The following is a 27,044-nucleotide window of genomic DNA, read 5'->3' as shown; positions in this document are numbered from 1 at the left end:
TGCACTCGTTCAGCTCAAATCAGAAAACGATGTAAAACTTTAGGACCCTACTAGCAACCCAATTAGTTCTGAAGAAAACTTATGTTGTTTCAGTTTGCGCTGCAAAGAAGTGTGTTTGGATAAGAATTACATATAAGAATTTTTCTAGAAAAAATAAAATTGGGAAAGAAAAACTTTTATTGTATGTTTCAACAAAGGATCGATTATGATGCAAGCACGCCTACAGTTGATGTGCATGACTGAGACATTCTCCAGCTGTTTCAAAACTCCTTTTGTCCCTGCTCAGCATATTATAGCAACTAAAATACATAAAGTACAGATCAGAATATTAACATATTCAAATGTTCGATTCGATAATAACCATGCTATACTCGTGTACTTTCTGGTTCTTTGATACAAGTAGTTGCTCTACCTGATTAACTTAATGTAACAAGTAACGATGAACTCTATTCGAAAGAAATTCAATTCATTTGGAGTTGCCGAGTTGCGTATTGCACGCTTCATTGCACAGCTTCTCCCATAAGATTTGTACGGGATGAGTAGAGCAAACGATTTTAACAAGTCCATAGATCGAATCGAAATTGGCTTTATCAATCGCAATCGAAATGATCAAAAACTCATCTCGAAGGGTACGTCTACTCCATTGACGGCAGTTGATGGTCATTGATTTTGGTCCGATCGTCCGCTGTGAAAAAAAATAACCTCCATCTGTCACTGTCAATCGATTTTCGCTGCCAACACAACAGCGGCAAAATACTGTGAAACATCATCGCTTTGCTCACAGCCACAGCGCAGCATAATATTCGCGATACCTGTACAGATAGCAGTATTTTGTGTGCTTTCGTCGTTGTGCTATGCTGTAAAACTGGTTATCATTGCCTAACTAAAAAGCATCTCTTTTCACTCCTTAACAGAAATAGTAAATCAAAGTACGTTTAGTGAAAATAGGATAACTGAAATCAAAAATAGATTCAGGAGAACCTGTAAACGGGATCGGAATTTGATTTTTACCCTCTGCACCACCGTAAGAAGCAATGGTAAGAGTCGATCGATTTCTGCTTCCATTGAATTTCCCTTGGGATGGCTGGTTGGTTGTGTGTGAACGGGGGTTAGGATGGGGTGGAGGATTTTCGCTTGTTGTGTGTAGATTTGGCAAACATGGAGAATGGATGATTTAATTATACAGCATCTTGTTTCTCTCTTCCACAGTCCTTTACCGAGCGGCTCGCCGGCCTCATGGCCCGTCCCGGTCAGGACAACGTACCCAGGGATGATGTACCGTGGCATCTGAAATACGGCGGACGTGCGGTCGGCATTGTGGGTGGATTCTGTAAGTTTTTACCGTGTATCGGTGTATCCCGGTAACGGGGAGGGTCAGTGTACTGGTGAATTCGAGGAAAGAAAAATTGAATATGAGAACAAAATTGGGGCTAGATGACGACGAAGCACGAACCCAAAGTGTACCAAGTGTAGTGTATATGTGGCACGCCAGTAGAATGGATAAAGAATGTATCGAGCAGGGAAATCCATTGCTCTGACATGGCAAGCAAGGTTCGCTCTGTCCTGTCAAAACGTTACAAATTGATGATGTTTTATTGCATCAAGTGACAAATTGGTTCTACTGACAGAGGCATCGCGTTAAGCTTAAATTGAGCAGTAGGACAATAATTACAACAAATTGCAAATGGTCAATTTGCATTAAGTGTGCGGATTCTATTGCCGGTTAGTGCAGTAGGTGCCAGTATAGGTTTTCAATTTACTAGTAAACTTATGATTCTACGTAAAATCGAAGTTGTTTGTTAAACTTGTAGAAATATTCACCGCAATGTTTCTTTGTAGACCATGCTTCTTGTTGAAACAAGGCACATTTTTCATATTGTGTCCTTTCTTGTGAACATTCGAAAATTGAAATGTTATCTTTCAACAAGATGAATATTGGGATAAAGATTATGTAATATGCTTGATTAAGAAAGTTGAAAGTTATGGTCGTTTAATCGATTACAACCAACGTCATTGAAATTAACGTTACCAACATTGAACAAACAGTGTTAATTAAATTTATGCAGATTTTCACGTCTACTGTTTGTCCGCTTTTCGCTCTGCTTCGTTCGAACCCGTTTTAATTTTTTTCTAAAGCCTGATAAGATAAGGCTTCTGGCAGTTGAATATGGTAGAATACTCATCTCATTACGGATGTGTTTGTTTCTGAACGAATTGAATGAATCATCGCGCGGTCGGTTGATGTTTAATAACAGATATTCGGAATGAAGATAAAATATTTTGTTCGTTTTTTACAGACACTTACGTACTTTAAATAGGCGCATCCGAATTAGAAATGTCGCGAGCCACATACTACAAAAATGCACAGTTTGTGTGTATTGTACCTGTTGATAAGAAAATTAATTAATCATTCTCTCTTTAGTTTTATTTTCTAATGATTTACTGTTCTAAGTCAGATATGTTGAAAATCGTTGAACATGATAATGCTAGCAGAAATATCGTTATCCTTTTTATTTTTTTCAATCTAGTAGTCATTCCTACCCAGCTTGCATGAGTAAACGAGGAAAACAAGCCAGTAATAAGAAGAATATAAGGGGATATTCTTGCCAACGACCATTGATTATGGCATTCCGTGCAGTTTTTTGAAAGCTATTATTATTTTAAACCTATTCCTGACTTTGATATTTTTCCATTGTTTGCATTTTCAGTCGCCGTTCTTTTCGGTCTATATAACTGTATTGGAATTCTACTAGGAGACATCGGCTGTCTTGTAGGCGGTATCCTACAGATATTGGCGGGTTTTGTGGTCCTGGCCATAGAAGCACCATTTTGCTTCATATTCATCGATTATGTCCAACAGGTAGCGGAAAAGGCTGACCAGCGGCCTTACTGGAATCGAGCTGCCCTCTACTGCGTGTAAGTATCGCTGAAAAAAAAACTAATAATAATGAATTCATAATATGTTTTCTCACAGAATCGCCATTCCACCTGTAATTCTATGCCTTGGTTTGGGAAGTTTATTCGGATGTGGTCTTATATTCCTCACAGGAATGATCTACGGAATGATGGCGCTGGGCAAAAAGTAAGTACAATCCTGTAAAACAATAGACCAAGGATCATCACCTTTTACGGTACCCTAAACGACTTATGTGTACCAAATTAACATTCTTTTAACAATTTCATTTCTACTTCCTTCTCATGCTAACAATCATTAAAAATGTTCACAAAACTCGCCGTTCAAATTGATTCGGGATTTACGCAGGGGTACACGCGAGGATATGGCGGCGATGGCATCGCCTAATGCGATGTCGCCGGTACAGGGCGTACCGTCTACTGATCAGCACTCGACCTTAATGGAGGATCCCGATGTATGGCGTCCAACATAAATCGCTAGTTTCTAGACTAACCCCAATCAAACTAACCATTAGAAGCATCGCATTGCGTTATTGCTCGAATTTTTGAATCTCACGACAAAACTACTCAGACACTTGAACTACACTACGTTTTACTCTATTCCTGCCCAAACACACATACACCTCTAAACAGGACACAAACTTTGTGAAAATTATGAAGAAGATGATGAACTAATGGAAATCGCTCAAACGCATCGACTAACATTACAACAATACAACATGCAACATTAGAGTTTTCAGTAAGAGAAAACGTTAAAGTAAAAACATCCCACTGGTGTAGCAAGCAATCATTCTAACCAAACAGAAAATAAGTGGATATGAAGTAACGAGCCCACGAGAAACCGCCAACCAAAGGAAAGCGTAGTACTAACACGATCATTACTAACTAAGGCAACTACACAGACCCAAAACATACATTTCATTACTTGTTAAGCCATTACTGGTCGAGCGAACGAATTTCAATTTGCTGAAATAGCTGCGAATCTGGTGACTAACTGTAAAGAAAATTAGAACGAACGTTACAGCGATCACGAACTCACACACAAACATCTACGGATGTGTTAAAAATATTAATAATGTTGAAATGTTTTAATTGAACATACAAGAAGAAAAATGAACACGAAACACAGAACGCCACAAAATGACGAATCATGCGCGCAAGCAAAACAATATTAACACACCCTGAAAAACCATACACACACGTAACAAAAAAAAAACATTAGCGCAAAATTAAGTGAATAAAGTTCGAAAAGTTTTACTCAAACTGCCCGTTAGGAATAATACATGTAGGTTTACCATTGCTTCTTCTCAGCTCCCCCTTCTTTCGATGTAGTAGTTTGTTTTGTAGCGTTTTCGGTTCGTTTTAGGACGAAATAGAGTTTAGTGTAGTTTTTAATGTTTTTTTTAACCGTATTTTTTCCATGGATGAACCAATGCAAGAGTATTGAGCGTGCAGAACAGACGAAAGCACTTTGTTTGTTTTTTTTTTTTTTAATAGAAAGGCATACCTAGCTCAATTTCAATTCCAGATAAAAATTCAGTATAAGCTTCCACCAACCAGTTTGCTCAATCAGTGAACTTGTTGGACGAATATTACGCAACAGACTGGCATTGACACACTAAGCTGTTGTTAGTGCGAAAATATTATTTTTTGATTTTATCAATATTTTTCAACTCCGAATTTTTTTAAGCCATGAAGTTTTATCCGAGTGTTTTAACTGTTTAATCAAATTCTGTGCGGTAACTGAAAAACAAGATTTCTACGATGGATTTTTGTTTTTCAAAGATAAAACTTTTTTTTGCTTATGCATGGAAAAAACTTGCATATTTTATTTTTTTAAAATACTTAAAAACGGGCAGATACTTATTGTCACCAAACGTGATTCAGTATTAGTAAATGAACACTGAGATAAAAACCATTTTATTTTTTAAATAAGTAATGTGTGTATTTCTTTATACGTTTTGTTTTGTTTCTCAATAAAAATGCTTCTGAAACTCAGGTAATCTAATGTTTTTTCTGCATAACCAAGATTTGTTTACTCAACTCAATATGTCAGTGTTGAGTTGCCTTGGAAACCCCAAAAATTGTGTAGCGTAAAACGCGTATAACTAATAATTTATCAATATGTTCAAAACCGCTTCAAGCGTTAACCGGCCATCTGAAACAAATGAACAGTCGACCTCAATAAGCAGCTAGTCCACTCCTTTTAACGCGGTGCAGCCATTTTGCCTATCAGTACGAAGTTTTTGACGTTGGACTAACGTCTATATCGAAGTTAGGCACCTGAATTTGAAAATCTAGTAATTCAACCGGGGAAAACCAGGGAAAAGTGGTCAGGTTTTGAGCGCTTATATATCAGTCATTTCTTTTCAGAATTTCGAGGTTTTGGCATCAACCGATCAGAAATTCTTTTACGGTTGAATTTATGTAACAAAAATAACCTATTGTTCGAGATACACTATTGAAAAATTGATAAATCACATCGATTGTCTAAATCATACCGAGCAACCAATCACCACCTCTCTTCACAAGCACAGTCGACACTAACGGATACAAACGATCTGACTTTGTAAACAGTCTCACAGCTTTCAACCAATAACGAGCTCGCTTTCGGTAGCTGCAACAGGTGTTTCAACACCGTTTTAAAATGCTTCTTTTATCATTACCACTGAACAGATTCTAAACACCAATGGCTTGATTGATAGGGGAAATATTGCGCAAGATTGTCATATAATAATTTAAATATGTTTTCGATACTAAACTAGTTAAAAGTTGTGTTAAAAGTCGTGCACATTCAACCAATCACAAGCTCGCTTCTTGTTTGCTCGCGGATGGATTTTTGCTTTGGGCTATATAATAGCCTGTGTCGTCTCATAGCAGTTATCAGTTAACAAGTGAAAGGCCACCAGGCCGGTCTTGTATAATCAGCAGCGGTGGCTGATTCCAGCGGCCAAACTGAGCTGCAGCAGAACCAGAGCGGTGGTATCAGGCAGCAGCGGCGGAGGTAGTGGGAAGCTGCATTTCTTCATTCAGTTCGGTGCTCCTTCGATCTGAGTTGGACCCCACCAGCGGTAATCCAATTCAGATATCGTTGGGTGTGTGTGCAGTGTGCACATATAGCGTATGTGCATCTGTATTGCTATGACATTTGCGATGATAGGGATGGCGCTGTTGCGTGTGTATGGCTAGCATATTATGGCTATTGCGTGTATATCTTCAGCGTGTGTACGGATAGTTATAGCTTGTGTGTGGATAGCTGCTGCGTGTGTAATGATTAGTTATAGCGTATGTATGGATAGTAATAGCACATGGTTGGATAGCTTATGCGTGTGTATAGATAGTTGTATCGGATGTATGGAAAGGAATAGCGTGTGTATGGATAGCTATAGCTACAGCGTGTGTATGAATAATTTTAACGCGTGTTTAGATAGTTATAGCATGTGTGTGAATAACTATAGCGGGTGTTTATCGAAGATTATTATTGTCATTGAAAATATTAAAACGTCTTAACGAACACAGTTGTGAATTTGATTTTACAGCAGCGATTTTAACTTCTTCAGCCAGTCTTTATTCATCGAGGAAAAATTACTACCTATGAATGATCAACACTGATTTACTAGAAATTTGATTTAGATCAAAACGGGTTTATTTGAGTATCATAAGTTATTGGTAAAAAGAGTTGCAAGTTTTCTCAATGAGCATTCATTAAATTTTCGTTTTTGTTTCTCGGTGCGCGGTTTTGATTTTGTTTCTCGCACACAGAGAAAGAAACAAACTTGTCGCTATCGTGACAAATAACAAAACAATTAGAAATGCTCTAAATCACAACTGAAGAAGTTAAGATATTTTCCTGTCACTCGCCCAAACCTTGATAACAACTACCGAAAAACGTGTGATTGAGCTCTTGCTATATTGAGTTATTGAACCAAACGTTTTTTTTTTTTTTTAAATACATGAAGTTATATGCTGGGCTGGAACTAACCTAGCATGAGTTTTATCGATTAAATGTCAAACAATTTTCAAATTTAAAATTTTCGGTTGAATCGTTCTGGGCTCCAATTTCAGATAGTTTCGTAAAGTTTGCTTTTTGCTTAGATAGGAAAATTTTACCAATTCGCTCAATTAAATGATTGTCTTGGTAGTGCAGCAAACAAAGGGTTGATCTGAATATGTATAAAATGACAGCGATTAAATAAGAGATATCCATTCTTTTAGTATATATTATTATTTATAACGTTTTAACGTCTCAGCATCCAGAAATGCACTGTTAGATAAAATTGCAGCAAATACTAGAGTTGCAATTCTCTCTATTATTTGTTTTAATGGAATATAAGAATACCGTAGTCCAACGTCATGCGGTCGTGTCTTGAATACCACCCTCCTACTTTTTGAAGCTGCAGTAACGTCTTTAAAAAAAAAAAAGATTTATTTATATGGGCAATGCTATGTATTTGATGTATCAAATGAAAACGTTTATTGAAATTAGAAGATTCATTTATTTTTGATTTTGTTTTCGTCATCACAAAAAAAAACCTTCGAAAGCTAAATTACAAAAAAAATCCATTTTTTTCTCAGTATTGGCATTAAAATTGGAGGACAATAACTGGGACCAGAAATTTACTCAATTTATATTTATATTATTAGAGTATGATACGTCATGGTTCCTTTGAAATATTGTTGGTAAATGTTTAGAAAAAGTCGCTTAGTTTTATTCTTGCTGCATGCCAAATGTCCTTAATTTTTCTATCCGATTTCTAAATCCATTAGAAATCTCATTTCTGCAATTCACACCTTATATAACCCACACTTGTTTCCATCACAGAGCGTCATTTGCGGAAATGCGGGCAGCGGCGGCGGCGGCGGCCTCGTCCGCTGAACAGGGCAGAAGTGGTAGCAGCGGCGGAGCAGTGAACCTAGCACAGGCCGGAGGCGTTCAGAGCAGCAAGCAAAACTCCACACTGGTGAATAATGTGCAACCGATCGCTTACAGTATGCCTCCACCGTACGACAGTGTAGCCTAAGATGGAAAAGATTTCGTGAAATGCCCCCAAGCCGCGTTCCAAAAACAAAAACAAGAATAATTAACTCTCCCAAAATGGCGAAGTAAAAAGAAAAATAACTAGCATATATTAAATTACAAAGTCCTCCGTTGCATTAGGGTCTGTTTTGTTAGTTTTTGCTGCAGCTCCCGTGAGAGCAATGGATACGCAATTAATCCGATTATCCTTAATAATATTGTTTATTAGCTAAACTAACTGATAGTCTAATTGAATAAACTCTATTAGACCTTGTATTATCAAATACAACATGTGTTGTACATTTTTTACAAAATTTATGTACATTTTTTGTTACTTGGCTAGAAACACAGTAAATACACATTATATTCAGGAAGCAGACAGAAAAAGGATCTATGCTAGGCCAATGAGCTGTTAATCGTCAAACTGTGAGATATATCAAATTTAGTTAGCCGAACTCTATTTATTACACTTAACCTCCAGTACATTGAGAAAAGACGTTCGTGTTTTTTTAATGTTCATAGTCGATAGTTTTTTTTCGCTGAAAACTTAATTTGAAGACAATGTACAGTGGTCAAGTACTAGTGTACGAGAAGTAAGCATTATTATAAAACTCTCGTAATAAATATCAATAATATTATATATTTAAATTAAGACTGGCATTGACAAAGCTTAAGTAAACTAATTGAGTTGAAAATTCAAACTGCTGTTTCTATTGCTTTTCGATCGATTCAAACATTCCTCGTTAACGCAACGTATTTCGGAAGACCTAATTTGCCTAATTCTCGTATGCACTCAGATTTTTCTACGGATAATTGTTTTGTTACGTTCGAGATAGTTCTATTTATGACATTATAAAGCAACATATCAATGAGTTCTATATTGTATTCCCATGAGGACAAACTGCTATCCAAAATATCTAGAAATGGATATTCCATCCATTCCATCTTAGGGCAAAACGCCGTGACGTTGTCCAAATATCATTTGCTCATTGAACTACTATTAAAGTATAAATTAGGAAATATAATTTTAGGGCAGAACGACGGTCTGCAAGAAAACAAGCAGATTACTGCGAGAAAGCAAACCCAGTATCAATTGAAAGCTGTAGAACTAATTGCAATCCAACTCAAGAATTGTAGACATTAATGCGCTTTTCCGTTGCTTTTTCGTTTTTTAACTAGCAACATCAATATCGGAGGCCATTCGCGGCTGCTCCGTTTGTTGAGCACAGTCAGGTAGCCCCTGCTGAAGCTGTAGTGTAGGCTCTACAGACGAGGAAACATAGAAGATTGAACGAACGTACCGAACTGCACCGTAGTTTGAGCGCCGTGAATAGAAATGTTTCGTAGAGTTGTAAGCAAACTGATCAACCAAAAGCAAAGAGATAATGTCTAAAAACCAAGCGTACGTCTACAATAGGAATCATTGGAAAGCTATTATAGTTATTATTATATACATGTGTGTAACAGTTCAATAAGTGAAGCAAACAAAGAATAAGACAAAGCAAAAAGAAGCAAACGCGCAGAATAAATCATTATGTAAAGATATTATATTTACATAATATATTTATTGTGTACAATGTATGAAACGATAATAAACATCTAAACGGAACATGAACCAGCGAGAAATCTTTGTGATTTATTTTTTCGTTTATTTTTTCGAAAATTGTGATTGGAGTAATGATAAATTTCTCGTCGTTGGTTCCTCTTAGATTTCGATGAAATTGTGAGTTTGGTGAAATCGCAATTTAAGCAATATTTCGAAATAAAAAGAATTTCTTACAAGAAACTGCAACGTTCGAATTATAATATGTACTCAAATATATTTCATCATATATTAATTTCATGTATTCAAAATATTTTCACATCGACCATCTTCGTACAATTCGATACCAACGTTGTATTGCCCTGTTAACATCTTTTACTTCCTCTCATATAATATCATGGTGTTTGCAGCTCACAACAAGCTTCGATCGAAAGAAAAAAAACTATAAAGTGGCATCAACTATTGAAGCTTCTAATGGAAAATGACGCACAAGAAGCTAGTTGAATCATAATAGTAATGTGCATTTGAGCGTCGTTCGTATGGCGACGATAATGCTGGCTGTTCTTTGTTCTCTTCTCAACTATCGAGAGCATGAGTAGCGAGCCGGTACATGCAAAGCGGTATTTTACTTATTTGTGATGTTGAAGTTTTGCGTAAAATCATACTCGATCGTTGGAATGACCGTTTGAACAAACTTGAGAAATATGATGAGATACATGTGAACCCCCAGTTCACCTCCACCTTCTTCGACAGTTTGGATGATTTTCTTCATAATATCCGCATGCCTAAAAAACAACAATCATTACATTCACTGTTTCAAATTTGATCGATAATTTCACTCACTTGCAAGGATGCACGGACGCCATGTTCGGACCTGGTAGGTGGGGGTGCGTTTCCATTGTAACGGTCTTTTTAGCATGATCCTGGCTGACATCTTCGTACATTTGCTCCACTGTTAACGGTTTACGGTTTTCATCGTAGCCCACCACCCATAAACGAGGCGTCTGATAGTACTTGTCGTAGGTGATGTGCAAGTCGTAAGTTCTTGTGTGCACTACCGAGTCTCCCTCGGTTTCGGTAGACTTTTTCTTCACGTTCTCCACTGGCACGGTCGCTCTAGACTGCGATTAGATAATGTTTCATAGTAAATAAACAACTTAAGCCATACACATACTCACCGGATCATCTTCATCCAGCAGACCGCTTTCTTCAAATTCATCCATATCGATGGCTGCACCTTCCTCATCGTCTTCCTCATCTTCCTCCAGATTTTTTAGATCGTCCATATCGACAGCAACGTCATCATCCGTTTTGGAACCATCCAGTGTCATTTCGCAAACCTTCTCCTCCAAACCGGATCCGGAGGGTTCATCCGGATTGTAGTGATGTGTTTCCACCCAACCCCCATCCTGGTCACTTTCCTCAACCAACGTCTCCTCGCCCACATATTCCATTTGTTTGCAGCGCCTATAGCAGGGTACGTTCCGCGTGATGAGAAACTGTTTATCTAAAAAATGTGCATCAACAATTTTTATAGTAAATATCACGTTTTACTGCGTGCAACAATCATTACTCTTTGGCAGATAGGGCTTTATTCTGCTTTCGTCCCCAACTGCCCAAGCCCAGGTAGGACAGTGATGAGTCAGATGGTCACCAGCGGCTACAAATTCTTCCGGCGTCAGCACTCCGGTCTCCCTAAATTTCGATTCCTAATATAGCAGACATATAGAAAATCAATATTCAATCCATAACTACATCAAGTACCATTCAACCAACCTTCAGTACTGGAGTCAAATATTCGGCTACCCCCAGAGCCGTTCCCTTAACCGAATTTATCACGTTTTGCATGACTGGTCAAAGTAAACTGGACACGAAATAAAAAGATGTATACCGAGAACGAATTAAGTCTAATTTAGCTAGCCAACCGAATCTTTGTGACAAAAGCCTGGCGACACAAATCCTAGTACGTATCACAAATGCACACACTATCACTTTCTCTTTCTTCTCCGTAACTGCAAAAATGTAGGAGAGGTTTCAGTGAAGAACGCAAATAACACTTTTCGTCACTGAAATATTTGACAAAATTTAATAACAAACAAGCAAACGCTACCGTCAGTGCTTTAGCTACATCAGCCAGCCAATCGGCAGAGTAGGGAAAGTATAGCGCCGATGACGGTAGCAGTTTCACCGTCTCCTTTTTTGCTCTATTCTTGTTTTTTTATGACCCAAGCAATGTCATATCAGGCAATGATGCCAGAAACGCAAACTGCTGTGTTCCAGAATAGTAGACCATTTTACGAAACGTTTCTAGCACTGGCGTAGCGTGGTTGGGGCGGCGGGGGCGGTCCGCCCCGGGTGTCACCCTCTAGGGGGTGACACTCATGAGGAAAATTTTCATACGTGACACCTTCAACAGAGTGATATCCGTGAGATTAAATATCAATTAGGTAGGTGGAGGTCGCGGTGAAACCCTCACCCTCGAAAATTATATAAATTTGCTCCTAAGAGTATAATCTCAACCAATTTTTCAAAAATTAGTAGATTTAGTGCAATTGGAAACGAATCTTCTAACTCTCACAATTTTTGATAACAAAATAATTTCGCTGTAACCTGGTGGGGGTGACACCCAAGAGAAAAGAGGTGACACCCAAATTTTACGCCACGGGTGTCACCCGGTCACGCTACGCCACTGGTTTCTAGACTCCATTCATGAATGAAGTTTTGACGTAAAAGTAAAAGCAATATCAGCAGGATCAGTGACATCTGTCAGTTCGTAAAATGGTCTATTGTCTGCTGTGTCCTGCGCTGAAAATTTCAGTATGATGCTAGGCACAATATAGTTCATGTTTTTCAAAATTTCATTCGTATCGCATTTCTTAGGGTTTAGGTGACTCTTATTTTAACTCATTACTGGCGACTGAATAATAGCGTACCATTGACACTATAACCACAGAGACTATAACACTTCAAAGCCTGGACTCGAACATACTACAGCCTGTAGTACACTCTTTGTCTAATGGTCAAATATTTGACCTTCTGACATAATGGTCAAATTTATTTGACATCATGGTTGTTGTTTGCCCGTGTTTGACCCATGTAAAAGTTGGAGAGTGGCAAACAATTATATTTGACCAAATTTTTATCTGTCAAAAAGTACCAAATATTTGACGCTTGGTCAAAGAGTGTAATACAGGCTTACGACTGGCTTTTTAGGTCAGCATCGTATTTCAAGCACCGACAAACTTCAAAGTCAATTTCACCGTCCTCTTGGTAGGTACTTTTTAATTTTAACAACATTTTAGAAATTGCAGTTTTCCGATGCCAAAATAAAATTTCCGCCAATGATTCATTTAACACAGATGTTTTATAAAAACATACCAATCTGTTCACTATGCTAGGATGTGAGAAAGCAAAGCCCAGGTATTACGTTTCGATGTGGAACTTGACATTCTGTTTCTTTGACACAGGCTACGCAGCCAACTGTTAGTTGTACGGGAGCATTACGGGGCTAGCGATACATGACAATAACATCCATGGGATTCGGATATACGACGACTGGCTTGTTAGACTAGCATCGTACCTCAGAACTAGCTAGGAGGAAAACTGCTCTTCTAAAAGAGAAGAATTGGTATTGCTGCATGAACCATAATTCAACCTGCCTTAGTCATTGAATCTAGGAAAAAACACAACAAACAATTTTGTTGGATAACGGCTTGTTAAGCTATAGTTCAGCCGAAATCCACTGAATAATAGCTTATTAAGCTGTAAAACAACAAAATTGTTTGCTGGGAATCTGCTGGAGAACAGCCGAGTTTCTTATAATCAAAGTCTTCCATCAGATCATAGCTCCGTCTTTCTTAATGTTTAGAAAACGTATTTCACCGATAAGTATATTTGTATGAAAAAGTGTGTAAAAGTGCGTTATTTCTTTCATGCACGAATAATTATACTAAAGCAAAGCAAAGCCTTGGTGCTACATTCCGATTCGGAAATTGACCTTCTGTTTACTATAGATCATTGCACACCAAAAATAACCTCACTTTTCTGACACTTCCCACGGGTTCGTTTACAATGTGTTCCATTCACTTTTTATGTGAAAGGAGTGAAAATGAATGATACAAGTACGAAAAAGATGGGAAAACTCTCCGCCTATGCGAATTAGTTACTGTGATCTTTTGGTTTCTTCTTGGAAACGCAATTTTTAACAAGACACTCCCGCATTTTTATTCGAGCCTAAAATTTTACTATGTAAACAAACCCGCGACATCTGTCAAATCCCTTTATTCTTTTTGTTTTGTGACGTCATCGTGCAATGATCTATACACAGACTTCGCAGCCAACCGTTAAGTGTACACTGAATTCTGTTTTTACGCGACTTTTTTTCACGTGATTTTATTTTACGCGATTTTCTCGAAATTACGCCAATATGTAACACACACACATACAAACATACACATACATAGACACACACACTTACCACATAGCGAAAGGTTTTGTAATGACGCGATCTTTTTTTACGCGATTTGCTCCAAATTACGCGATTTGTTCGAAATTACGCGATTTTTTTTACGCGATTCTTTTTTTGCGCGCACGTAACAATCACGTAAAAAGAGAATCCAGTGTACAGGACAATCGCGGGGCTAGCGCTACGATCCTACTGACACAAACAGTCTCTCCCGCGTCAAGACTCGAACCTACGACGACTGGCTTGTTAGGCCAGCATCGTACCGCGAGACCAGCTGGGAAGGTTGAATAATTATGCTACTGCATCCATTATCTGGAACTTTTGCAGCAGCATAAATCTTGAACTTATTTTCACAAAAACTTGAATGTTTGCTCTTCGGCAACATAATAAATACAAATTTCCATTCGGTTTGCTTACGCAAAACCATATTTTTGTAAAACGATGCACATGTCTTCAAATTTTCAAATAGATCCCTAGTTTTTTTTAAATAATAAACATTTTCAAGATATTATAGTGAAATTAATCCTTATAAAAAAATGACAGTGCTATCATTTTTTGAATACAAACTACTTCAAAGAAGAAAAAAGGGCATCTAAAGTTGCTTTAGTAACCATCCATTAATGATGTCACGCATTCATGGGGGAAGGAGGTTTCGACTATTGTGACATTTTGTGACATATGGGGGAGAGGGGGTTAGCTTGAGTGTGACATCACATTTTAACTAAAAATAAAAATGAAAAAGATACAAAAGAGTTCAAGGCTGAACTGTTTATCATGTACTTGCATCATTTATTCATAGTTCTACGATCCCTTTTTTGCTTGAGATAAAATAAATGACAATTTTTTTACGTTTAAAGAGAATAATATCCGTTAGTTCTATTTTACCGCGAGTCGCGACAACGAAATCTCATTCACTTTTTAGTCTCTCTCAATCGTACAAAAATTGTGACAAAACGCGAATAGGAATGCTTGGCTGTTGTAACATGTGGAAAAGTTTTGGATTGCGAGTTGATTGAAGAAGAGGAACTAAACATGGATGGTATTTCAGAAATGAGCAATGATGCTGCAATTACTGCCTCGGCTTTTTATGCGTATAAATGCGACTACATCAACAAAATACTTGGACTAAGGATTAAACCTTGGGGCAAGACACTATTGAAACTATTTGAATCATAGCTCCTTGACGTTATATTATCGTTGGAGGGTTGTCAATTGACAGATAAACTATAAATATCAAAATATATTTACCGATATCAAGTAATATTATCGAAATATTCTTCATAAAAATAAAGGTGTCTAGCCCCTAGGATTATACACCTTTTCTAGCTATTTGTTATGATCTTCTTTTTCTTTCAGTTTTTCTTACAATAAAATCGTTCTAATTTGTCAAATCAAACAAATTTTTCAATTTTTAGTCCATTAGAACCAAAGAAGGGGGAGGCGGTAAAAAAACGTGACGTAATTGAGGGAGGGGGTCAAGTAAATTGTGACAATTTGTGACAAGGGGGAGGGGGGGATTTTTTTTCAAATTTTGCGTGACATCAATCTTGTATGGTTCCTTAGGGCATCCTTAATAGTGCGCTACTATTTAAGTTGTTATGGCGACTATGTACAGCGCGGCTATTTTACGCACTCACCCGTTTTCACACCGGTCGTTGCTATCATCTCTGTTTGACGTTTCATCCAGCATAAACCTTTAGCAGCGCTGTTACCGGGCTGCCAAATTTGAGAGCGCGATGCTTCCTGGAGGCCCGGCTACCAGAGATGCCAGATATACAGACAAATCTGTATTATACAGACTTTCTGTGTTGCGATACAGACACGCATAAGCCTACAGATTTTATACAGACATTTAGTATAATACAGATATTACACAGATATCTGATATTCTACATAATGGTGTTACCAGTATACACAAAAAAACGAACACAAAAACCAAAAGTCACTGTAGCCGTTGCTGGAAAAAGTGAACTAGGAACTGAACACTTTGCTGAACATATTATTCTTGCGTTTTTGAGAGTGAAATCATGACAACGGGAATCGAGTCAGGCTATCGGGGTTTTTATCGGCCCCGTGGGCACTAATCTGCCTGTTTCGCCCCCAGTAACAAACAGCTGATTGTATCGATCGATTGCCATGCAGGTTATATTGGTGAAAAGACCGTTTGTTCTATTCGGAGCAATATCCAACGTTGAAGAATTGCTTAAAATGTCCCAAACCTTAAAGGTACTATTTTTATAACCGCAAGACTTCTGCCATCATGTATCAGTTTAGCTACATTACGACGAACGACGATTTTTATCACGGGAAAGACTCTCACTTCTATGTGTTACTTAGATTTAAAAGATAAATTAGTTATCGATTAATCGACCAACTATGGTAGACTCGAAAAAGAACAATCAAAACAAGCAATAAAACAAAACAATCTGACAGGTCGACAAATAATTAGGTATCAATGTATCGGAAACTTTTTTTCGCAGCGGTATACAGACTTATACAGACATTTTTATGGATTATACAGACTTGCCAAAAAGAAGTCTGGCATCTCTGCCGGCTACTATTTCTCTAGCGCGTTGAGTAACGACTGGTACGGTATGAAGTGATGATAGAGCGCTACCAAATGGGGTATAGAAGCGCACTGTTAATGATGCCCTTATGATTACATATTTGAATAAACGAGCTTTTGCAAAATGGCAAATTAACATACCTCCTCCATACGTTCTCTGGTCAGATAGGAATCATCTTTCATTCGATTTATGGTCAACTACACTGCTGGCAACCCTCTCTTCACCCACACGACAACAGTATTTTTCTCTTTCTATCCACAGCAATGAAACCTTCTATCATCTTTTGTCTTATGCTGTTTTATGTAATTTCATACTCTACCGCTAGCGACAAATACGACCAGTATGACAACTCGTCTTGATTTTCATTTCTCTCTCTCTCTCTACTTGCTAGCCGAAGCACCCGAAGCACTAGCACTAACATTTTTTCCACGCAGGCTCTCTACTGCTTATGAAGCACCAAAAACCCCGAAAACCACAAAGCGCACACATCACACACGTCGCCTTGATAGCGCTCTCTCCCTCTCGCACTGAAATCGATTTTTTCTCGCAAGCGCTCTTCGTCGCCATTATTACGGTTTTTGAGGAAGGAAGGCAGCTTTCTCGAAATAGCGCTCTTCGCGTTTTGTTTCGGCCATCGCAGCTACAGACTAGGCAGCAGCCAACTCCTGAGCATAAAATTCAGCGCAAGAGCATAGCTGAGTCGAAAGATCAGCAGCAGTGAAGGGCTCTTTGATCCCGTGTGTGTTTCACCAAAAAAAAACCTGGAAAGAGAAAACAATTTGTCGCCGTCCGCGCGAGCAAACGCGAGTCGATTTCGAGTGTTGTTTGTTGGCGGTACGCTTCTCGGAGAAAAAGTGAAAATCGGTCATTTTTCGGATACAAATTTGTTGAAAACCCTCCCTAATCCGCAAGTTTCGGCGGAAACTGGGCCCGTAATTGATTGGTAATAGTGCGAAGTGGAATTTTCCGGTGATTTTTCCAATTTTCGATATATTTTAGAGGGTAAAAGTGAGGAAGTAATTCCTCCTTCAAACTCCATTAGACTTTGCTGCTGTGGCCCTCTTTTGCTGACGGCCGTCGTTGTGGAGAGACATCTTGGGAAAGTGTAAAAAAAGAAACAGAAAAAGTGCTCCGTGTCGCAGAGTAAAAAGAGCTTCCAAGAGTTAGCTCATTTTCGAAGTCATTTGCTCCCGGAGACCCCTGGAGCAGAACAAGGAATCCGCAAAGAGTGCAAATAAACCTGCTTGGATGTTTGTTGGATTCGTGGTTTCGTGATTAGGTAGCGAAAAAACGCTTAAAATTTTCATAAAAATTTTTTCCTTCGAGCAAGAGTGAGAGGCGTGAGTATCGTAGTGGTTGTGCGAGCAGAAACGACGGTCGTATAGAGATTCTCTGTGCACGAGACGCAAGGGAAGCAGAGAAGAAACAAGAGGTGAGCGCGGTTTGCAGCGTTCAGTGTTGCCATGATTGCTTTTCTTGTCACCTTGGTGCTTTTTGATAAGACAAAGAAGTTGATACACAAAAAATATCCAGCAATTTGATGAGCTTTATCTAACAGTAATTTTGTTTGGCTTTTAATTCAACATATTCAATCTATAGATTTCTCCGTCGGCATAATATCATTAATGAAATGAAATCAAGGCCAAAAAGTTAACTATTCTTCTAAAAATCCGGGATTTGAAGTCTAAACAAAGATAAATTTGCGCATACAGAAAACTCAACATATTGAATAGGCATTTGATTAAATTTTATATATTCTACAGCGTTGGGCAACACTGATCAGCAGCATTTTTCGGTAGAAACCAAACGACTAAGCAGTGAATATAATATTACAGCAAACAATATAGAAGCGGAGAATATTTTAATTCAAGTGAAACTACACACCGAATACGGCGGGTGTGTGTAAGGTGGATAAAGGCCCAACCGATAGTTGAAGGAAAATCCAGTGATTACTGAATAGAACAAAAAGACAACAGAGAATCTAGTGATACGGTAGAAGGGGTAAAAAACTTCGAAAATGTCACTTCCGATAAACTCTCTCTACTCACTAACGTGGGGTGATTACGGGACGTCGTTAGTATCCGCTGTACAATTGCTTCGATGCCATGGGGATCTCGTGGACGTCACATTAGCCGCTGGTGGTCGGAGCTTCCCAGCGCATAAAATCGTGCTGTGTGCTGCCAGCCCGTTTCTACTGGATTTACTAAAGGTATGTACACAACATGCTTCCATACTATATTTATCCAACTACCACCGAAGAGCAGAAATGTTTAAAAGGAGGTGTAAAACTTACTTCTAGCGTTGCCGTCAGCAAGATTTACGTACAAGCGGAATGAAACAGACCGTTCGTGTTGGCTTTGTAACTTGGTTCGGCATATTACACTACAGCTCACATTTCTTTGAATTTCGAATAGATACTGGTTCAGATCGTTCATTCGTCATATTTTGTGGCTCCTGATGGGTGAATTGGTTGTCTGACATGACTAGAAAACATACTAGATACTGTTTAAAACTAAAAAAAAAAAAAAAATTATTCAGTAAGATCTCATCAGCCTAACTGCAGAATTCTTTACAATAGGTATACCTTTAGTTTAGGTCACATATATAAATTTAATTATTTCCGTATAAGAAATGATACAAAATATGATTTCCACAACTTTAAATTTTTTGCTAACATTAGAACCTTTCAAAGGCAACTAAAAGCGATAAAGCACTGTTGCTTAAAAGCGGCAAACACAATTTTATCGTTGGTAACGTCCCCACCAACCACGTTGGTGGACTGGGTTCGAATCCCAACGTCTGCATAGATGTATGTCGATGGTTGTGGGTTGGCGTGATCCACTTGTTTAGATGCAATCCTAGCCTGAGAGATTTTCTAAGGCGAAAATTCTCTGGGTTCATGCCTTCCATTTTAAGAAATTTTTGGAAAAAAGTTCTGTTCAAATTTCAGGATTGATTCCTCTGTAAACTTCGATCGTATCAATCGATCAAATAAATGCCAGTTGAACGCTCTTCGTAATGAATCAAGTTTTTGTTCATTAAAATTTGGTTCAAGAGCATTGCAGATTCTATTTTGGTAAACATGAAACAATTACCAAAATAGAATTTGCGGTCGTTCAAATCGATCATACATTCCGAGTATATAGGTCGTAAGCGTGAATAAGAGTGAGTCATCCTAATTTTCGTTTACGACTTTATCAGAATTTCGTTTGAAATTGCCGATCGGAACTTCAATCGAATGACAAAGTTTGTCAGTAATAATTTTAAATAATCTCGTTTCGAATGATAAGGTTTTTATTCGCTTTCCATGGGTAATTATAAAACCAGTTTTTAGTTAGTTAGTCAACATGTTAACTATTTGTATGGATTAAACTATTTTTTTGTTTAACATAATAAACACAGCCAGAAACACTTGCACAGCAGTGTTTGGATTCCCGTAAACTGCTGCATACGTTAGTGTGTGTAAAAGTAATTGTTAAACTTGATGGTAGCGCAGCCAGCAGTCCAATTTTGTATAACGCCAGCATTAGCAGCGCAACTGCGTACGACGATGCAGAGTTTTCGAACGGCACGAAGAAACTGAAATCGACTGGCAGTCGGATTGGAAGGCAAATGTGAATGCGAATGGTGTAGAATAATGAATGACGGTGAATGGAAGAGTACATGATGCCGTGGTCCACTTTATTTTATAGCTTTTACTGCCGGAGAGTGGCTGTTCAGCTCCGATGGCTTCCTGCGCTGGCATAAGTTACTCTACTCCTCGGTGCTCCGGTGCTCATCGACATCTCGTGCCTGTCGTGCCTTCGGGCGCGGGGCAATGGTTAATGTTGATACCCCGTTTTGTTGTTATGGACCGACCGCATATCATCAGGCAGCCCAAGAGAATTTAGAATGATAGGGATGGAATGAGTTTTGAGTGGTGATCAAGCGCGGAGAGTCGGGGAGAAGTGCGAGCGAGATTAGTGAGCATGGAAGAAGCTGTCTTCTGCTGCGCTCTGTATGTTTTGATTTTTGCATTGCTTCTGTCAGTGCAGGAATGAGATTTAACTCAAATGAGGGAACTATGAAGTGTGCTCTTACCATAGAAGCTGGGTCGGAACAACACGTGTGGGGGTGGTATTTTTTGTGTAATCAATATAATGTGTATTCTTTTTTTTAATTCTCTGTTTTCGTTCTTTCTCTTTCATACTTATGATGGCTATCTCGTCGTTCTTCAATTTGGATGGATGGAATAGAACACACCATGCAAGCATCCAGTTGTTATGTTGGCCGGTGTCAATGCCAACGATCTGGAAGCGCTGCTCGAGTTCGTCTACCGCGGGGAGGTGAGTGTTGACCACTCGCAACTACCCTCGCTGCTGCAAGCGGCGCACTGTCTAAACATCCAGGGGCTGGCACCGCAAACCGTGTCACACAAAGATGACAACACAACGTACACCACATCGATCCAGTTACATCCGACACTGGTACCGCAAAATCACGCCGTTAAGGCAGTCATCGACGTCGGAAACAACGTTTGCGTAAGTAACTTTAAATTTAAAGATGCATTACACTAGCAGTACATTCAACGCTTTTGACCTTCTTACCAGTAAGATTGATAAAACATAAATTTACATAACTAAATACGTTTAATAGATGTTTGAAACCTCTCTAACTTACAACGAATGATGAACGAGTTATTCAAAGGATTTTACCTGACTCACCTATCCAGTTTTTTTAAGAATAAATTCCAATTATTTAAAGTGTAAGGATTTTTTTCTCTAGATGATAGAATAATTATTTTGTGAAACCACATCAAGAAGTTACACTAAAGTCTCTTTTTACGCGGGGGATACATGCCACGTAAAAAAAAACCGCGTAAATTCCGGAATCCGCGTAAAAAAACCGCGTAAATTCCGGAATCCGCGTAAAAAACCAGCGTTAATTCTGCAATCCGAGTGAAGAGGAACCGAAATCCTTGCAAAAAAAAAAAAAAAAATACCGCGTAAACTCCGGAATCCGCGTAAACTCCGGAATCCGCGTAAAAAAAAAACCGCCTAGAAAAACCGCGTAAAAAGCGACCTTAGTGTATATTGTTTGCTTGCACTTAGTTACACAGGTAAAAAAACCCACCTACGTATAATAATATATAGTCCAGTGGAACTGTGGCAAAGCAAGAGGTTGTTTTCGATAGAAAACGTATAAAAGATCCTATGCGGATATGCAACTCAATCCGACACAATGTAGTTATACCACAAAGCCGTCGAAATTTTAAAATATGCTTGAAATCGAACGAATTTTTCTGCAAAGATGCGGCTGGTATCCTACGCGGTTGTAGTAGTATAATTGTGCTTCCATGTTATCAGACACGATTCGCCAGAGCTTATCAATCAATCGTTGAGAAATGCGTAAAACGCAGAACGTTAGTGAATCATGTTCCAAAATGACCAGAATGAATTCACTTTTTATGCTGGGTTCTGTTTCAATTCGCTTACTCACATATTTTTCCGCACCTCGACGCTTATCTGTATAACAGATTATATTGATTCTGGAAGCTGCTGTTTTGCCTGAATTGTACCTTTAAAAAAATCATCGTTAAGAAAATTCGCTTTCTACGACATAGAAGAAATTATAAAAAGAAATTTTAAAATATTTTATACCAGCAAAAGTATTCTTAATTATTCTAATCTACTTCGAATTTCTCTCTCAAACGTCAGAAGCAGAGAATGAAAGTTTAGCACTATTCCATCTAAATAATACAATTTTCATATCCGCTTTATTCATCATCATTCATCTCCCCTACACAGACGGAAGATCTCATCACTACACTGACTCCCACCCAGACTGTTCAGGCTCAAGTTATCGAAACAATCACCCCGGAACAAATGAGCGATGAAGTTACTAAGGATGTCATCAGTCAGTTTTTGCCCACCCGCAAGCGCAAGCAACGCACGAAGAAACCATCCCAATCGGGTGGACAGAATGTTACCGGAGTACAGGCAACGGCTACCGTCACGGCTGGAGGAACTAACGCTGCTAAGGTCTTGAAAACTGATGAGGAAGGAACCATCCAAACTATCATCGTAAACAGTGCAGAAGAAGCGGCCAACGTTGTGAAGGATATAAAGAAGGAAGCTACTGCTGACGGCGCCTCGGTTATGGAATCAAAGGACGGGATCATCAGTGAGTTCTGCATTTCCGAAAAAAATGCAATCGGGATAAGCTTAATAATTTTCCTACATTTCTATCAAAACAGAGATAAAGAACAAATCGCAGTCGGAACAACCAGCCACTTGTCCCATTTGCCAAGCAGTAATTCGTCAATCTCGCAACTTGCGTCGTCATTTGGAGTTGAGGCATTTCAAGAAACCTGGAGTAAAGAAAGAACGCGTCAAGAAGAACAAAGGTATTTTAGTACAACCAGTTGTGTCTTGACGATGCAAGTCATCTTATGCATGAAACCATTGTTTTCAGGCAATGCAAACGGACAGGCAAACACTAGCGGCACAAACGGCAACGGAGCAGGAAACACCTCGGTTGATCAGCAGCAGCAACAGGCACACGCCCAACAGCAAGCTCAACAACAGACAGCCATCGAAACGGCAGGAACGATATCGGTTACGGTTTCCCAGGCACAGGCACAACAGCTCGAACAGGCAGCGGCAAACGGACAGCAGCATGTGGTTACGCAACATGAGAACGCCGATGGAACCACTTCGCTTTCAATTGCTCAGGTACAGACGTTGGATGGACACCAGCTGGCAATCGGAAACTTGAATCAGGTTAGTACTTTTCGTAGAGATTTGAAGCATTGGTATGGGTAATTACTTCATTTGGAAAATCAGACGTCCTTTATTGTTGTGTTAGCAATATATTTGCAACAATACGGCGAAACTAATTCACTTGTTGGCTAGATAATTTGAAATTATCATAAGTTGCAGATTTTGGTGTTTATAATACTTATTACGAGCTTTAAAGTTGGTGTGTTGACAAATCGTTTTCTCTTCGCCAGGCAACTCTTATCCGCACCGGTGAATCGATTGAAGCAGGAATCATCGCTACGCACGAGCCCACATTGCGCCCGCATACCGAGCTGTTCCGCGTTGGCAATACCGTCTACACGATAGAGGAACGTCGACCGGATCAGCCGAATCGTTTGACTTAGAACGATGACGATGACGTCGACAACGGGGGCGACGTGTACGAAATAGTTGAGGGAGTCGATTACGATTGCATCATCGATAGTGGCGTGGACGTGGAAATCGAGGAGGAGACTGGCGAGGGTATCGTGGTAGAAGACGAAGAGGAGGTTGTAATGGAGCCCGGCGGGGCCGGAACCGGGGGGATCGTTGATTCCACCGGCGGGGTGATTATCGATACCACTAACGATGATGAGAACGATGAGAACAGAGTTGATGGGCAGCAGCGCCATCAGGTCGGAACGCAAACAGGAGAAACCACCATTGTTACCGTCACTACTGCCGGTGGAGTAGTAGCAGCGGCATCTGGCGGTAGCGTTACCGTCAACAATAATCGTAATACGATTAACCGAAACAGCACTAATACTAGAGGAAGCAGCAACCCCGCCGACGGTGATTTGGCATCGTCCTACAAGCACTTTTTTATTCTCTAATTTGGTAAGTTCTCCATACAAAAAAGCAGCAGTAGAGAGACAACGGTTCTCGAATCGTGCGTTTTTATTTTTTTACAAAAGTGAAAATCTTTTGTGTTAAATTGTGAAATAGTGAACGAAAGATTATTATTTATATATCGATTTAGTTCTGTGCGGAGCGGTGTTTGTTTACGAACAAATATTATATCACTCAGTCACAGAGCAACATCAAACAAAACGAAATGATTGTTAAGGATGAGTGGATCTTGTTTTAGTAAAATTTTAGCGAATCGCCGAAGGATTAAAGTTGTTCAATTTCACACTACTAAAGTTAGGTTTGCACTATTATGATTATTTAAAGAAAGAAGAGTAATGAGAATGATTCATATTTCGTACATATAAATTTTATCGCTTTGTACATAGCTACTGCTTATTGGACAAGAAGTAATAATTATAAATATTGATAACATTAAACAAAAACAAACGAAGATCAGGCACTCCGAGCATCATCTTACACACATACGAATCAAAATGATATGAAATTCTCGCTGCTAGCAATTTTGTAAAGACGAATAATTCATTTTCAATGATAGAGGTAAACATGCTACAACATTTGAGATTTTACCTATTAGGTTGATTGTATCACGCTGTCACATTTTTCTCATCTCTCGACTTTTAATTTACTGCAGTACATCGGTGTACTTTTACAAATAATTGAGAGAACTTTCAGAGAACAATTTCACCGACCAATTCCAAACATGAAATGTCTATGAATGAAATAGTTTAATAAATTATTGTACATGCTTCCTTTTTTTAATTTTTTTCAAGCAAAATCACTGGCAATAATTGCAATTGGTAATTAGAGTCGACGTAAATTTGGAAAATTAATTACAGTTTTTTCTGGTCTATCAAGTGCAATTTCCAAACAAAGTAGAAAAGTGGAAGTATATACTTTTTCGACACACAATTCCTTGCCCACCTGTAGCCGATGTCTTCAAAGTTTAATTGAATCCTCTTAATTTTACACCCAATTTAAAACAATGTTCTTCACAACCTTATGTCGAAGATTGTGTATATTTTGGCATTTATCTACCCTCTGCATGTATCTAGAACTTGAAGATGTTGCTAGCTGATCCTGTTTTCACGACGAAACACGAGATACATAAAATAAAACAAATATCAGTTTCAAAATAAATTAGAACTGCGTGTGTGTTGTGATTGCGTCTTAATAGTTTATAAGTGAAACTAATTGAAAAAAAAAGAAGTGAAAATGACCGTAACTATAAAATTTTAACACATAAAATAGAAATATCTAGCTGTTAGGCTTTTTTTTCTTTTTTAACAAACTCACCCTAGTATAATAAGTGACCCAAACAGATTTATTCCTCCCACTAAACAAGCAGACGTTGAAGTGAAGAAAATACCGTAAAGCTCTACTTTTTACGAAGAGCGTGCAATGGGAATTGCTTGCTGGAGCAAACAAAAAACATGAACGTGTAATAATTAATCTTAAGTGCAAACAGTTAGCGAGTGGATATGAACACACAAAAATACCATTTCGGATCCGAAATTTGAACAAAAGTACAACAGAACCCATACAGAACGTAACAATTGAGAAGAATCTTTTTTTTCGTACATTTGAGCTACCTGTCGACAAAAGACGCAAAACAAAATAGTAAAGCAAAACAACAAACAAGATGTCGTAGTTGTGTATTTAAACGAATCAACTTTATAACTAACTGTAACATGTTAACGTGTGTGTTAGTAGTAATTAGTACTTTTCTTAGTTCTCGACACAATGGTGTGCATTTACGACGAGATCGTCCGAGAAACAGATTTAGCGAACATTTACCCACTTTCCTACTATTGTATTGTTCCCCAAATCCGACATAAACGCCTCACTCACACTTTTGCTACTATATCAGGTAGATTTATTCAACACCCTTAAGCAGCCATTTTCACGATAAAACAAAACGTGTATCACATATATTTGTTAAGTTGTATCAAGTTTCATCATCTGGCTTCATCGTAGAGAAGGAAAGTAAATTACCCATTGAAAACCGGATGCGCTCCCACATGTGTATAGGTAGGACTTTAGAACTGTGCATCTCACATTTTAATTAATAGTTCGTAAATTATTATCAATTTGCTGTAAACAAAATATGGATATAACTTAAACTATTCAGATATAAATCAACCATGATAGCGCAGTACTTTCCGCAGCTGCAAAGTAAGAAGTCCTCCGCACGACTGGGTTGCGAATGCGAACCTTCGCCAGAACTTTGCGTAAGCGGTTGGACGAAAACGTTAGAATTCGACACCATAAAACTTACACCAAGTGGTAACTCGCTTCAAGAATCGAGAGGCAAAGAATATCTAAATTTAGATGTGTGTACATACAGAGACAAATAAAGTGAAAACCCATGTAAAATTATTGCCAATTTAGTGCACGCGCAAAATAGGATGGAAAGAAATATGTCATACTACAGTTTAGTACCTACCAGTCAATTGCAGCGATTTAAAACGTAGATACCCGAAAATACTACTTTGGTGCAAAACAGATTTTACCATTGAACTCGAAGAGATCGAAACAATTGTCACGCAGAAAAATTTTAAAATCTAAAAATCTTTTTCAATTTCGAATTAGAAACTTTTTTATCGAACAAAAGTATTCGCTATTTCAAAACTTTAGCGTAATGTGATAATGTATAGTATAACAACACTGGCAACTGGGTTGTCATCAATAAAATTTGACACCGCACGTCGTGTTTTATTCGTTTTTTTAAGTGGAATCAAAAAATTGAAATCTGTGTGTTCAAAAAATCCACCAAATTGCACATTTGGCAAACTGTGGAGTGTCTTGCTTTTGCTTGGTTCGGTGACTTTGTTTATCAAGGAGCGTACACCAGATTATAATGGAACGAAAATCCTGCCAATAAAACAGTTCA

The 27,044-nt window shown here is 38.5% G+C and overlaps 3 protein-coding genes across 9 annotated transcripts; 2 read left to right on the top strand and 1 right to left on the bottom strand.

The window, feature by feature from the left end:
- Nucleotides 1-757: 757 nt before the first annotated feature.
- On the top strand, nucleotides 758-9,556 carry LOC129724298 (calcium channel flower). Of its 3 annotated transcripts, XM_055679051.1 has the most exons (6): nucleotides 758-1,037; nucleotides 1,210-1,330; nucleotides 2,709-2,916; nucleotides 2,975-3,082; nucleotides 3,263-3,368; nucleotides 7,736-9,556. In XM_055679051.1, the coding sequence occupies exons 1-6, from the start codon at nucleotides 1,035-1,037 to the stop codon at nucleotides 7,787-7,789; spliced, it is 600 nt and encodes a 199-aa protein (XP_055535026.1). In that variant the 5' UTR covers nucleotides 758-1,034; the 3' UTR covers nucleotides 7,790-9,556. The 3 variants fall into 3 exon arrangements, with proteins under 3 accessions (XP_055535026.1, XP_055535025.1, XP_055535027.1); XM_055679050.1 differs by lacking the exon at nucleotides 3,263-3,368 and having other exon boundaries at nucleotides 759-1,037; XM_055679052.1 differs by lacking the exon at nucleotides 7,736-9,556 and having other exon boundaries at nucleotides 760-1,037; nucleotides 3,263-3,777.
- A 174-nt stretch (nucleotides 9,557-9,730) lies between these two features.
- On the bottom strand, nucleotides 9,731-17,144 carry LOC129724297 (ubiquitin-like-conjugating enzyme ATG3). Of its 2 annotated transcripts, none has more exons than XM_055679048.1 (6): nucleotides 16,646-17,144; nucleotides 11,250-11,337; nucleotides 11,047-11,182; nucleotides 10,652-10,980; nucleotides 10,317-10,594; nucleotides 9,731-10,258 (listed from the first exon to the last, which is right to left on the bottom strand). In XM_055679048.1, the coding sequence occupies exons 2-6, from the start codon at nucleotides 11,319-11,321 to the stop codon at nucleotides 10,099-10,101; spliced, it is 975 nt and encodes a 324-aa protein (XP_055535023.1). In that variant the 5' UTR covers nucleotides 11,322-11,337; nucleotides 16,646-17,144; the 3' UTR covers nucleotides 9,731-10,098. The 2 variants fall into 2 exon arrangements, with proteins under 2 accessions (XP_055535023.1, XP_055535022.1); XM_055679047.1 differs by lacking the exon at nucleotides 16,646-17,144 and adding an exon at nucleotides 11,399-11,671.
- Nucleotides 17,063-26,530, top strand: LOC129724296 (transcription factor GAGA). Of its 4 annotated transcripts, none has more exons than XM_055679046.1 (7): nucleotides 17,063-17,448; nucleotides 18,269-18,714; nucleotides 20,741-21,025; nucleotides 22,292-22,667; nucleotides 22,741-22,890; nucleotides 22,959-23,266; nucleotides 23,497-26,530. In XM_055679046.1, the coding sequence occupies exons 2-7, from the start codon at nucleotides 18,523-18,525 to the stop codon at nucleotides 23,647-23,649; spliced, it is 1,464 nt and encodes a 487-aa protein (XP_055535021.1). In that variant the 5' UTR covers nucleotides 17,063-17,448; nucleotides 18,269-18,522; the 3' UTR covers nucleotides 23,650-26,530. The 4 variants fall into 4 exon arrangements, with proteins under 4 accessions (XP_055535021.1, XP_055535020.1, XP_055535018.1 ...); XM_055679045.1 differs by having other exon boundaries at nucleotides 17,063-17,474; XM_055679043.1 differs by having other exon boundaries at nucleotides 17,063-17,937; nucleotides 18,341-18,714.
- The last annotated feature ends 514 nt before the right edge of the window (nucleotides 26,531-27,044 follow it).

The sequence above is a fragment of the Wyeomyia smithii genome, chromosome 2 (genome assembly GCF_029784165.1).
Source record: "Wyeomyia smithii strain HCP4-BCI-WySm-NY-G18 chromosome 2, ASM2978416v1, whole genome shotgun sequence".
Lineage (NCBI taxonomy): Eukaryota > Metazoa > Arthropoda > Insecta > Diptera > Culicidae > Wyeomyia > Wyeomyia smithii.
The sequence above is the reverse complement of the archived record's forward strand: the minus strand, read 5'-3'. Positions and strand labels throughout refer to the sequence as shown.